Source organism: Doryrhamphus excisus, chromosome 18 (assembly GCF_030265055.1).
Source record: "Doryrhamphus excisus isolate RoL2022-K1 chromosome 18, RoL_Dexc_1.0, whole genome shotgun sequence".
Taxonomy (NCBI): Eukaryota; Metazoa; Chordata; class Actinopteri; order Syngnathiformes; family Syngnathidae; genus Doryrhamphus; species Doryrhamphus excisus.
The window spans coordinates 17,177,849-17,192,530 of NC_080483.1; the positions used below are offsets into that span (position 1 = coordinate 17,177,849).

At 42.0% G+C, this 14,682-nt stretch overlaps 1 protein-coding gene and 1 long non-coding RNA gene across 5 annotated transcripts in view; one reads left to right on the forward strand and one right to left on the reverse strand.

The window, feature by feature from the left end:
* LOC131105846 (uncharacterized) overlaps positions 1 to 283 on the reverse strand; it is a 50,342-nt gene extending 50,059 nt beyond the window's left edge. For all 4 annotated transcript variants that reach the window (XR_009120002.1, XR_009120004.1, XR_009120001.1 and 1 more), the window contains exon 1: positions 1 to 283. This is a non-coding gene — a long non-coding RNA (uncharacterized LOC131105846).
* vstm2l (V-set and transmembrane domain containing 2 like) overlaps positions 91 to 14,682 on the forward strand; it is a 16,670-nt gene continuing 2,078 nt past the window's right edge. Inside the window, exons 1-2 of the mRNA XM_058054252.1 lie at positions 91 to 398; positions 11,476 to 11,642. Of these exons, the coding sequence (XP_057910235.1) occupies positions 293 to 398; positions 11,476 to 11,642 (273 nt within the window). The 5' untranslated portion in view covers positions 91 to 292. The remainder of the gene's footprint in view (positions 399 to 11,475; positions 11,643 to 14,682) is intronic.

A 14,682-nucleotide genomic window follows, 5' to 3' on the forward strand; every position in this document is an offset into this window, starting at 1 on the left:
ACGGTGATGAAATATAAAGTTTGTTTATGCCAAATGGATTCCCTCTTCCTTTCAGCGACTAAACGGTCGGCCATCCGGCGGCTTAATCGGCTAACACTGCGAGCCGCCGCACCGCCTCCTTCCAACGTCTCCTTCCGCTCACAGTGCGCGTCACGTCCACGGCAGAGCACAGTAGTGCCGCAGCGTGTCGCTTCATGTTCTTGACGGTCGCTGCACGCTGCGTGGAGCTTTTCCATCGATGCCCTCCACCTGATGTGACATTTCCACGGCACCGCACGACACATCTGACGCGATGAGAGCAATAGCGGGGCTGCTACACTACGTGGGACTTTATGTTCAACTTAACGCGGCTCTCATTGTCGGACACGCAGAGCTGGATAATCATTTATCTGGAAATGGTAAGTTTTCATTCTTTTAGCATAAGCATAAGCTCTTATTGTTGGATGCATATCGTACACTCTTTAATAACCACCGTGATTGCTTGTTTTGGGATTTTTGTTGTTCTTTTGTATGCTGACATCCAATCACTATGAATCATATCTTCAATAACTTGTCATAACTAAGGAAAATATGACTTGGAATATTGTTCATGTGGTTGTCAATTGTTTATACAAAAATTATTGTAGGAAAAAAAATGTTCAATTGCTATAAAAACTAAATTAAAATGCAAATATTATGATTCCAGTGTACTTTTCTCTTAATAGAATACAAATAAAATAGTCAAACTATTGAAATATCTGAAGTTATTGGGTTTATTGGCTAAGGCGTGTAGTATGAGTTAATTAAGCGCAATAATCCGCCACCAGATTACACAGTTCTGAAAAAAATACTTCAAATAAGCAAATTGGTTTTTACATAGAAAGTGCTTATTAGTAAGAAAATGTGTTTATACTAAAACTAATGACCTTGACTTTGATTTCAAAGTAAGAATAACAGCATATTGCTTACTAAAAATAACATATCATATAAAATATTATATATAATATATAAATATATAATATATAAATATATAATATATTAAATACTATATATATATATATATTTAAAGACAAAGCTTGTTGTTATTTAATGGTACATTTTTTACACATTTTTTTGCTTAATTTAATTTTTTGTCAATATTATTAAAAAATATTAAAAATATTATAAAATATAAAAAATATTTTTTAAATATTTTTTAAATATTTTATTTTTTAAAATTAAAAAATAAATATTTCTGCAATGTGCTGCGGTTCAATACATCAACTATACAGAATTTACTGCCATGTTATGACTTATACTTGCTTTTTTTCCTGTTTGTGTCCTTAAAGCTTGTAGCACATTTAGGCATTCTATCAACAATTAGCATATTGTATACAGTTTATTTTCCATAGTTTTCTCACTGTATGTGATTGGAGGAACATGTATAATATGCATAAATGTGCATAAATACGAGTCTTGGTCCCTGTCATCTCCTGTTGGCTGCATCGCCATAAACGAGTGCAGCAGCCCCAAATAGATCCACAGCGGTGGGCAGGTTAGAAAATCAATTAGGCACATTTCCTCCTCGGGGAGTTGATTGTAATTGGCTATAATCGTTGTGTTCTCACGTCTCAACCTGCCTGTAAAAGGGGCCATGACCACAAGCGGCTCACCAAGATTCAAATCCCCCCGTAAAGGAGTTTTTTTATAGTACAAATAAGTCAAAGAAAAGGCCCAAAGTGTGTTTTGTAGGTTTGGTTAGTAAATCACCAAAGCAGAGGGGCCTTCATGTGGAGGCTAAAAAAAGGCTCGCTCTCTGGAGCGCTTGTTAGATTCAGGCCAGACTCATTTGTTGCAGATAAATGCATCTGGCTGAAGACCGCTCAGCTCCTGTAGCCCACTTTCCACTTCAGCTCAAGTGTAAATCAAATCGCCTCCACCACCAAACGTATCGGTCCTGTGTGGAGATAAATGGGCAGGACGGCTCGGTCGGCGTCGACGGGAGGCTGAACAAAGACGGTGTGCACTTGAAGGCAAATGCTCGGCCATGACACCGTAGATACCGTGGGTCTGGGTTTGTCGCCCTCCCTCCCCGGGTGCAGGAAACTGCGGCGCTAGCGGTCTCTCTGGCGGCTTTCATCTTGTTATCCCTGGTGAATGTATCACTCACGCTGCGTGGGGGCGGGTACCGCTTCATTAACGCCTGGGGTTCTCTGTCAGTCCTCAGCTTGGCGTCCTCTTAATTAGCTCGGGCACTTTGCATCGCTTCCGCCGTTCGATGGCGCTGGGGCTGGGCAGAGGTTCGTTAGCATGTTGCGTAGTCGTGCTGGGAAGCGTGATCGATATTTATTGGAACGTAAAGCTCGAAATAATAGACAACAATCTATTTGTGGCAGTAGTTGGTTGAGTCATTTGCATAATTGCTGAAGGCCAGAGGAAAATGTTGGGTAAAAAAAACACAAAAAGCACATCGCTGATCATGAAAGCCTCTCCGTTTTAGTCTCCAGAAGTCTGTCGCTGTTTTACGATCGATTACGATCACTTTTATAGCAACACTCCTTCGTCCTTACGGCTCCAGGCTGAAACTAAATACATTGCAAGTCTATTTATCATCTACTCAAATGCGATCAGAGGAACGTATGTGTTGAGTCGACCAGGGACGTCCCTGGATATACCTCGGATATATCGGATTCAATTGTTCCCACTGGTTTTGTCCGATATAAGCGAAATCCGTTATATGCGTATACCGGAAAATGTCTGTTTTACGCATATATCAGATTTATATCCGGTATATGCGTAAATGGGATTTTATCCGTTATAAAAAGGCACTTCCTTGACTATGTTTCCAATGTACCTGGACGCGCAGGCAACGCTGCAAACGCTGCAAATGACGTCGTATAGCGGCCTGTCACGATTCGGCGAATCGGAGCGCCACGATGCGGCCATCCGATATATGCCAGGGAAATTTCATGGAAAAGCATTGGAACGGGACTGGAGATTTTGTCCGAAATAGGCGAAATCCGTTATAAAAAATCCGATATATGCAATGAATTTTTATTGGAAATGCATTACAGAAAAATCGGTTCTTTTTTTATCTGTCCGTTGTGAGCGAATTTCCGATATATCCGAGTCCGATATATCCGAGGTTTTACTGTATAATGTGTCTAAGCCCAGGACTCTACCATCTTTGTTTACACATTTTGCCTGGCTCCACTATCTCTCTAGGGGAAGCTAGCTAGCTAGCTAGAGTTATCCAGCTAGTCTCTGGTCCTCTGACTCCCAGGGAAGAAGTTCCGGTAATGCTTCAAATGACCTAAATAGAACAAAATACTGTAAATATTACATATTATCATAAATATGTATGTTACTATATGGTCACAGCATGTATATCGTCCATCATTAAATTTTCTATGCTGCTTGCGGGGTTATGCTGGAGCCTATCCCAGCTGTCTCCGAGCGGGAGGCAGGGTACACCCTGGACTGGTGGCCAGCCAATCACAGGGCACATATAGACAAACAACCATTCACACTCACATTTATACCTATGGACAATTAGGAGTGGCTAATTAACCTAGCATGTTTTTGGAATGTGGGAGGGAACCGGAGTACCCGGAGAAAAGAACATACAAACTCCACACAGAGATGGCCGAGGGTGGGATTGAACTCGGGTCTCCTAGCTGTGAGGTCTGCGTGCTAACCACTTGACCTCTGTGCAGCTTTCTTCAAGATTCATTCATTCATTCATTTCCCGAGGGTCGCAGGTGGTGCTGGAGCCTATCCCAGCTGAGAGGCCGAGAGGCGGGGTCCACCCTGGACTGGGCCAGCCAGGGCACATATAGACAAACAACCATTCACACTCACATTCATACCTATGGACAATTTGGAGTGGCTAATTAACCTAGCATGTTTTTGGAATGGGGGGGACCGGAGTACCCGGAGAAAAGAACACAGAGATGCCCGAGCAGAGATTCGATTCCAGGTCTTCCAGATTTCCCGACTGTGTAGCCAACATGCTAACCAAAATATTCCATATTTCAAATGCATTTTTCCCATCAGTTGGAAATCTCTCCAGGCCCGCTGCTACTCTCCATCTCTGGGGAGCGCACGCCAGGTATGAGTTGTCAACAAGGTAGGCTTCTTCATATTCTCTCACACCAACGGGAAACGGAAATATCGGGCGCGCACGGCGTCCCCAGGGCAATGAAAGCTTCGCCCCACAGGCCCGGAATATCAGCAGCAACAGGCAGACATCTGGCGGCATGATTAGCGCCTCCACTCTTATTTCATTATTTTTACCTTCCACCTTGAATGCACGCTGAAGGGCTCACGGCATCCATTTATTTCCCCAAGGAGCCCGCTGTCTGTTTGCCCTGCTGTTGAATCTCACCCTAATGCAACGTTATTGACTTTCTGGAAAATTCCCACATGACTTATTTTTGTTTATCAGTAATGTTGTGTTTTCCTGCCTCGCTAAGGGCTGTCACTACCTGAAAAAAAGTCTTGTCAGAGTAAGCCAGGGTGATAAAATGTTTTCATACAGTGACAGTAAGCGAGGGCCAACACTGGGAACATCTTCATACACATATCTCTAAGAAATATATTTTTCATTACCATTGGGTAAACATGTGTAAGGAGCTTTACTTTACTCACATACCGAATAACTCACTCTTGCTATTTGTATTTCTGCAGACTTTTGGCTTTTTACTATTGAGATAAATATCCACAGCGAGTCTTTTCATTATGCGCTTCCCCCACTTCATCCACATTTCCCTCGGGCCGTCCCTGATTATTAAAGTCATTCATCAAATTAGGGAAATAACTCCTCCCAGAGGTATTCTGTTCACGGGTTATTTACGCTCACCTTGGCGAACCTTACAGTGTTAGCTTATGTCTTTTCAATGAATCGTTTCTTCGGCGCCCCTACAGGCATACCGGAATGGAGTCATTAAGTTAATGATCCTTATTTTACCAGCTGGACCCGCGAGGTGACACCTTTTCACATGACAAATGTTGGCATTTAACTCCAAGATGCATTTGGACAATTATGCCAGCTAGCACTGTTAGATCTTCATACAGTAATATTAAAGGATGCGGGGTCCATTTTGGTGTTTTAAAGAAGTTAAAACCAATATATTATTCACACAAACCAACAGAAGGTCATCAAACCAAAAACCTGCCTTGCTCATGGCCTGTGCAGATACTGAAATGGTGTTAAAAAGGGCTTGCCCCTTCCTGATTTCTTATTTTTTGCATGTTTGTCAAACTTAAATGTTTCAGATCATCAAACTAATATAAATATGACAACACAACTGAAGACAAAATGCAGTTTTTTAATTAAAATTTTTATTAACGCGGGGAAAAAAACTTCCATGGCCCTATGTGAAAAAGCGATTGTACCCCCGTTAAAACAAATCCGAGATTGTGATTGACATCTATCAGTCTGGAGAAGGTTATAAAGCCATCTCTAAAGCTTTGGGACTCCAGCAAATGGTGAGAACATTTAAAAGTGGTGAACCTTTCCAGGAGTGGCCGGCCAACTAAGAGTGCAGAGGTCACAAAAGACCCCACAACAGCAATCCAAAGAACTGCAGGCCTCGCTTACCTCAGTTAAGGTCAGCGTTCATGATGCCACCTTAAGAAGAACACTGGGCATGGCGGCGTTCCAAGATGGAAACCACTGCCGAACAAGAAGAACATTAAGGCTCATCTCATCAGGATCTCCACGACCTTGTCAACGCTGACCAAACAAAAGTTGAACTTTTTGGAATGTGTGTCCCATGACATGCAGTATTTGAGAAAAAGAGTATACAAGCAGTAAAATATTGTGGTGGTAGTGTGATGGTCTGCTGCTTCAGGACCTGTGATAAATGGAACCATGAATTCTGCCGTCAAGCGAAAAATGTCAGACACTTTCTTGGTGACCTCAAGATGAAACCAACTTGGGTTCTTCAGCAGGACAATGATCCAAAACACACCAGCAAGTCCACCTCTGAATAGCTGAAGAAAAACTAAATGAAGACTTTGGAGTGGCCTAGTCCAAGTCCTGACCTGAATCCTACTGAGATGCTGCAGCATGACCTTAAAAAGGCCTCATGCTGGGAAAACCCCCAATGTGGCTGAATTACAACAATTCTGCAAAGATGGCTGGGCCAAAACTCCTCCCCAGCGTAGTAAGGGACTCATTATAAGTTATCATAAACGCTTGATTGCAGTTGTTGCTGCTAAGGGTGGCCCAACCAGTTGTTAGCTTTAGAGCAGGGGTGCTCATTAAGTCGATCGCGATCTACCGGTCGATCGCGGAGGTGGTACTGGTCGATCGCTGGTCGATCGCGGCGTGACATTAAAAAAATATCATCCCAGCATCAATGCCGTCACTTGATTGACATACAGGGCAGCCATTCAGATGACAACTGAATGTTGCCCTTCGGGCGACCAATCAAATCAAACAACGTCTCTAAGTGCAGCAGAACTTACGATGTCAGCCTATCATCCATCCCCGTTACTTGATTGACATACAGGACAACCAGTCAGATGACAACTGAATTTTGACCTTTAGGTCACCGCTCATGCGTAAACAACGATGCAAAGTGCTAAGCTAGTCGGCGAATTGCGAGATTTTAAAGCCCTCGCTAAAGTTTATGGTCACTAAAATGAGTGAAGGAGCTGGACCAAGTAAAAAGGCAAAAACTGGACCAAGTAAAAAGGCAAAAAACATATCACTTCCATACGGATATGGAATATTATACGGATATTATGATACGGATATTATCCATGACTGATAAACATTTGGAAGTGTGCTTGAGGCTGGCTATCAGCAGCTACTGTCCGGACTATGCATCCCTGGCTGGTTCAATTCAGTGCAAGTCATCAAAGTAAACTCAGGTAATTACAAAAAATGTTAATAGTTAATTATGTGTGTTTTGCAATATTGGCTCATTTGGTTATGTAAGGTACATCAACATACATTGTACGTACAAATAATCCTCAATACATTTGAAAATAAATAGATGTTTTGCATTTTTGTAGTGGGTAGATCATTTTGACTCGCTCATTTTAAAAGTAGCTCGCATGCTGAAAAAGTGTGAGCACCCCTGGTCTAGAAGAACTGGAATGATGTCTTTATGACTTTTACAGAACATATTTGGCCAACTCAGCAGGTCCATCTTACTGTACCATATAGTGTGGATGCATATTATACATCCATAACACCATATGAGTTGACTGTTGCATGGATGATACAGTAATTGAAGAAGGAGGTCCTTGTCTCACACGAGCTGCCATCACCTCATTACTTCCTAATATTACTTCCTAATATTTCTACTAGAAATGTGACACTGCAGTGGAGAAGGAAATTGGTATGCATTACACCAAACATGCTACATACGTGCTGAATATATGCAGCACACATACACACATACACACATACACACACACACTTTCCCAAGGTGCTGGACACTTGCTAGTACTACCGGGCAGTCCTCCAGAACATTCATTCATTCATTCATTTTCTACCGCTTTTTCCTCACGAGGGTCGCGGGGGGTGCTGGAGCCTATCCCAGCTGTCTTCGGGCGTAAGGCGGGGTACACCCTGGACTGGTGGCCAGCCAATCACAGGGCACATATAGACAAACAACCATTCACACTCACATTCATACCTATGGACAATTTGGAGTGGCCAATTAACCTAGCATGTTTTTGGAATGTGGGAGGAAACCGGAGTACCCGGAGAAAACCCACGCATGCACGGGGAGAACATGCAAACTCCACACAGAGATGCCCGAGGGTGGAATTGAACCCTGGTCTCCTAGCTGTGAGGTCTGTGCGCTAACCCCTAGACCACCGTGCCGCCAGCCTCTAGAACATATAGCTAACAATTTCCGAGAGTGCAGGAAGAAGCTCTAAATGCCACACATCAGAGATCCGACACAGACGGCCCACTCAAAGATGATGGCGACACGAGAGGAAGGGAATTAAAGGAGGACGACGCCCGTCTACTGGAGGAAACAAGGTGGCGGAAAGAGAGAAATGAAATCTGAAAAGTGAGGATAAGCGGCATAGAAAATGTATGTATGGATGAATGAGAGAACGTAATACGTAATACATACGATACAATACAATACAATCAGAGAACATGACGTAATACGTTATAACGTACGCTTGACGTCCGCCGCCTAGCATCATGGCTCCCATCTCTCCGCATCTTAGCAAACTCTGCATCTTAGCAAATGACTGAAACTTATCTATGTTCTACTTCTGAGTCCTAAAGAACGGAAAAAGGTAGAAACTGATGAGAGTTGGCAATCTAATCTTTCTTTGGGTAGGTTCATGTTTATATAAACATAGAACATAGAATATTCTGCATGCCAGGAATTGTGTACAGATCCTGGGAACACGGGGCCATGCGTTATCAGGCCGAGATGATGGCGGTGGAAAAATGTTCCAAAAACGAGCCTCGGCATCTTGCCACGGTATCACCGTATCGCTCTGCATTTAAAGTACCATCCATAAAATGGAACCATCCATAAAATGCGCCTGTTTGCTGTGAACGCCTGCCCATATCGTAACCCCGCCGCCGCCGCCACGGACCACTCAATCCACGATGCTGACATCAGCAAGCCGCCCGCCCACACATTGCTATATAAACGTCTGACATCTGCCTTGTAGAGTGGAAATGAATCCGTGAAGAGATCACCTCTGGGCTGGTGTGGATGTGGTTTCCTGTGGTTGCATGTCCTCTATGGTTTTGAGACCAAATTCTCGGAAACAACTTCGGAGATGGAGAAATGAAGATTGAATTGATGGGCGATCAGCTTGTTTATTATTTGTGTCACTCAACACTTAGCCACATCTGTGGAATCAAACTGTACATTTTGGTGTGGCCATTTGCTGTGTGTCCAGCCTGTGGCACATCGCCGCCATCATCACGATGTCTGATGAGCGTCTTCATATGCCACATCTGTCAGGTGGATGATCATCGCCCAATAGAAAGTTTCACATCTTTGAGTTGAGTTCATGAACGTCGGGATCAAAGACAAGTGTTGCATTTATGTTTTTGTTGAGTGTATTTATAGGCTGTTAGAAATCACTGAGGTGTTGGATATATATAGAAGAGTCTTTGTTTACATTGTCTAATGATCCTTTTGTTCTTGTCTCATCACTGCGCCGCCATTTTATTTCTAATTTTAGACTCATTCTTTCTTTTTGGATTGATGCTAATATTGGTTGATTGTTGGTTTTTACACTCTTGGTTTTCAAATACAAAACAAACTTTATTTATATCCAGGTGACAATTCAAGGAAAACTTCAAGCAGCTTTTAATAAAGGCTCTAAATGGGGGTCATTAAATCATAAACATAATTAATAAACATATTCGTAATAGAGGGACACAAATGAAGAGCTTGCAACCAAAAGGCGCTAAATCCAATTTCCACTAAGTTGCATGTTTTTCATGAGTTTAATAGACCTCTGTCATGTGTATCCAAATCACATATTTTGGTCTTGAAATCATTTTAAAAAAATATGAAAAAAAATTGATATGAAATTTATGCTTTCAACCAAAAGGCGTTATTTCCATTTCAGATTTCAACCAAAAGGAGCTAAATCCCTTTCTTTATTCTTTATTCTGATTGGCCCAAGTTTCCCATCTATTGATAATCTGACCAATCAGAGAGAAGAATACAATTGGCACTGCACATACAGAAAGCCAGTATCAGTGCGCATCCTGTTTTCTTTGTGTACATGAAGTACACGTATGATAGTTACAGTATGTTATGCAATTCAGGAGAACACAAATTGTGTTTTTACAGTATTCTGTAACATGGAAGTTTTTTTTACGCCATAAAAGGCATGTCTCTACCTTGACACCTCCTACTTTCATGAGAAACATTATTTTACTTGTATTAAAAAACATACAATGTAAAGAGTTTTTTGTCACTGTCACCTTCATGGTGCATCAAAAATATGAGCACTGCTTTTAATAACATTTTTATTCATTTAATGAAAAATAATGATTTTGTATTGTATGTTGAGAATGGCTTCTGTGTTGTAATTATTTTACTAGCATAGCACATTAAAGCACCTTACATTCTTTTACAACAATGCCATTGAAGAAGTTAAAGGTGACTTCAAATTTATTTCAGCCAAAAGGCGCTAAATACGAAAATAAAAAAATATAAAAAAAAATATAAAATACATAGTGTGTGCAGGATTTTTATAGCATGCATTTTTATGACCTATATTGATAGCTCTTTCATTTGCAATATAGACTTGATGACCAAATAGATTGATATGTGCGTAATTAAAAATCACTGATTTTCTCGAAATCAGTCAAAATGGATTTAGCGCCTTTTGGTTGCAAGCTCTTCAAATATTGACATTATTTACATGAATTATCATTTTCATATGAGACAATTTCATTCCGGGTCGTCTTATATTTGGGTTGTAGCGATCTAGGGTGGCCAGGCAACTTTTTGAAGTGAGCTTTTCTTCCTGTCACTCACACACAGTGCACTGGGAACACAAAGATCCATCCCGTTTTAAGTTTAGGAAAGTTTTGGGAACGTTAGCAAACAACAGTTCGGTGAAGGTATTTGTCGGTATATGTTTTTTCGTGGAAATGGTCCGATACTAATTGAGTTATGATTAAGAAATATAATATTCTTTTTTTATTGCAATTTCTTAGACACTCACGTTAAAAACATGAAATATTTTCTTCAATTAATTTGGTCTTAATTTTGACTTTAAATGTTTTACTCCCAAAAACAAGTCCTGAAAGTGGGGGCGTCTTATATGAGGTACTATATTTGTATTTTTTTCACGTACTTAGCCTCAGCTTGTTGTAGTATGGTTGTATTTGGTGTATCTGACCAATCAGGTCCTTGCTTACATGCCTTTTCTCCTTGTAGTCCATCAATTAGCTCCTTTGCTGTCTTCCTTGTGTATCCCATCAATCAGTTCCTCGTCTGCCCTGTGGTTGGATCTACCAGGGGTTCCATCATCTTTTCATTTTCTTACAACCTTGTTGGCTCAATTTTATTCCGTTTATCCGTCAATCTTGTCTAATCTCTAACATACTGTCAACTTTTGGGGAGTAAAATAATGTGACCTTTTACCTGCCGCCCTGTCGCCGGTCCTGACAAATGAGACCGCTAGGAGGTCTGGGAGTTGCACTCCATCAAGGACGTGACTCCGCAGGGTTGAGCAGGTCAGAAGACACCAAATCCTCCGCCTCAGCTTCTCCATTCTCTGCCGTGCTTTAGAAAACGCATGTGCATCGCCGGATAAGCCGCCGGCTGAATGTCAAGTGGCGATACGGCGCCTCGCCTGCTGTCCGCATTCCCACGTCTCTCAAACCGAGTTAGCCAGGACGGCAAAAATGTAAACATTTCAGATATGATATCTTCTCTCTTTTACTGCCGTGAAATGCACAATATGGATCCAAGCTATTTTTATTATGACGACCTCGGTCACATGATGTTACCTTTGATGAAGTTGGATGAACTTTTCCTCGTTTTTCAGCTCTTTTCACCGAAGTCCCTCACGACGTCACGACGCAGAGTGGTGAAGATGTAGAGATGGCGTGCTCTTTCCGCGGGGCGGGTTCTCCTTCCTCCTTGGAGATCCAGTGGTGGTACGTCAAGGACCACAGAGACCACCGTGAGAAGCCTGCACAGATCACAAACGACGTAAGACGCAATTAGAGCTATTTGTCCACGCCGCCGTGCAACGGAATGTTTGCCTTTTACAGCGTACACGTCTAACGTAATAAATGGCGTACAGTCCCCCCTTTTTATTATCATAAACTGGTTCCAAACCACAATGTGATAAGTGAATTTAATTTATGACTGAATATGATTTTTACCATTATTACAGACATGAAATAGTCACCTTTACACTCATTTTATTCATTGTTTACAACACTTTGCTAACCTGTAATGTGCAGGCTAACGGGATAACTGCAGGGACGTAGCATGCTACCAAGCTAACTAGTTAGCCTCATATTTGTTTATTCTAACCTTAAGAAAAGGTTTCAAACGGAGAAGCTACAAACTTACAACTTCCAGGCAGGAGATGTCGGACATGCTATGGCTAACTCTACGTGCTAATATAATGTCATGTCTCATCAACGTAGCAACGTAGCATTACTGACCACTAATGACCAGAATGCCACATATAGTAAACATGTCTTTCAATATTTTGATGAATAATAACCCTGCTGGAAAAACTAGCATAGACCAGCTACCAGCATACGTAGCATTTTCATGTTTTAAAAGCTACCAGCACAAAAATACAACAAATGCTGGTCATGCTAGTAGCTGGTCTATTCTGGTCTATGCTATTTTTTTTTTTGTGTTAATCAACCACGAAACAGCGACCATTTATGAATTCATTAATTTTCCCAAAGCTGAGCTAGCCATGTTTGAATGTGTCACATTTGAAGATCACACATGTTAGCAACACTAGCATAGCTAGCATGTAAGCAACAATGCTAACATTACACTCACATTTTAACAGCAAGCTCATGCTAGGTTAGCCTAGCTATGTTCTAGCCATGTTTGAATGTGTCACATTTAAAGATCACACACGTTAGCAACACTAGCATAGCTAGCATGTGAGCTACAGTGCTAACATTACACTCACATTTTAACAGCAAGCTCACGCTAGGTTAGCCTAGCTATGTGCTAGCGATGTTTGAATGTGTCACATTTAAAGGAGATCGCACACGTTAGCGACACTAGCATAGCTAGCATGTGAGCTACAATGCTAACATTACACTCACATGTTAACAGCAAGCTCATGCTAAGTTAGCCTAGCTATGTGCTAGCGATGTTTGAATGTGTCACATTAAAAGATCACACGCGTTAGCGACACTAGCATAGCTAGCATGTGAGCTCCAGTGCTAACATTACACTCACATGTTAATAGCAAGCTCTTGCTAGGTTAGCCTAGCTATGTTCTAGCCATGTTTGAATGTGTCACATTTAAAGGAGATCGCACACGTTAGCGACACTAGCATAGCTAGCATGTGAGCTCCAGTGCTAACATTACACTCACATTTTAACGGCAAGCTCTTGCTAGGTTAGCCTAGCTATGTGCTAGCCATGTTTGAATGTGTCATATTAAAAGATCGCACACGTTAGCGACACTAGCATAACTAGCATGTGAGCTACAGTGCTAACATTACACTCACATTTTAACGGCAAGCTCATGCTAGGTTAGCCTAGCTGAAGCTAAAGCTAAAACGTCCCGATGGATGTTAGCAAAGACGTGTAGCATAGCCTGTTCATGCGGTGATGACGTCATGACAAACAGGAAGTTGAAAAGCGACTCTTTTGAGTGCCTCTTCTGTCAAAAGTTGGTTCTCATAAAGCATTTTTTGTTTTCATGAATTATTGTCCAATTTGTAGGGCATTTACTTTGGAGGTTCCAGCGTGGATGAAATATATTTTATGGATGAGATGCCCTTCAACGAGGATTTATATGTTTAATAAGCTCACAATCATCATCATCATCCTTTGTTAAGACTGGAGTTCCACTGCTTTGCTCTCTTATTTTCCGTAAGGACCATTTGGTGATGGATGCTTTCAATTTCCACGCTTAATGAAGGTACCAAGTTAAGTTTTAGTGGGATGATAAAAACAAAGTGGAAGGCCATAAAATCATAGTCACGGAAAAATGAAGAACTTTTACATTCCCGTCACCCAATTAGGCTCGAGAGACCGGGTCTTGGATCAATTCATTTTATGGGTCAGAATTACCACATCGGCTGCACGGTGTTCGAGTGGTTAGCGCACAGGCCACACAGCTAGGCGACCCAGGTTCGATTCCACCCTCGATTCCTCCCCCATTCCAAAAACATGCTAGGTTAATTAGCCGACTCCAAATTGTCCATAGGTATGAATGTGAGTGTGAATGGTTGTTTGTCTATATGTGCCCTGGGATTGGCTGGCCACCAGTCCAGGGTGGACCAAAGACAGCTGGGATAGACTCCAGCACGCCCTGGTGAGGATAAATGAATGGTCTCAAGCAGGACTTTATTCTTCAGCTGCCAGCCACAGAATGAAAGAACGACCTTTGGCCCAAAACAGTCCACAAACCGCGCCCCCAACCGTGTCCGTCATGGGGCCCCACCCACATACAGTAAAATGTAAGGATGGAGGGTGCGACTCTGATGCATTTTGTTAATTGATGCAAAAATCTGTCCAAATCCTGTGAAATTGCTGGTACTGACGGGCCAATAAAAATGAGCTAGAGGCCAAATTAGGCCACCGAGCCACACTTTGGAGAACACCGATAGAGAAACATGTAACATCAAATGTATTTTGATAGCTTGTACCTGAGCTTGAATGTCCAAGATATGCTGTGTAGTCCATTAAGTAGCTTTCTAAAGTCCGTAGCTTTAGGGAACGCTTTAGGGAACGCTTTAGGGAACGCTTTAGGGAACGCTTTAGGGAACGCTTTAGGGAAATGTACAGAAATCCCCTTTCCACAGGAATGAAGGCATAATTGCTAAATAGCATCGCCAGTACTGGAGCACAGGTTGCCTCCTTCCCCAGGATGGGGGCACTTGTGCTCCCCTGCGGTGCCCCCAGACCCTTTAAGAGGCACAGATAAGAAATAGATTGTGAACATATCCGTCTACGCCATGCATAATTCATACCAATACCCAACAGGAATACATGGGGGCAATTGGACAGACTGTATATTCTCCCCAATTCCGAAGGA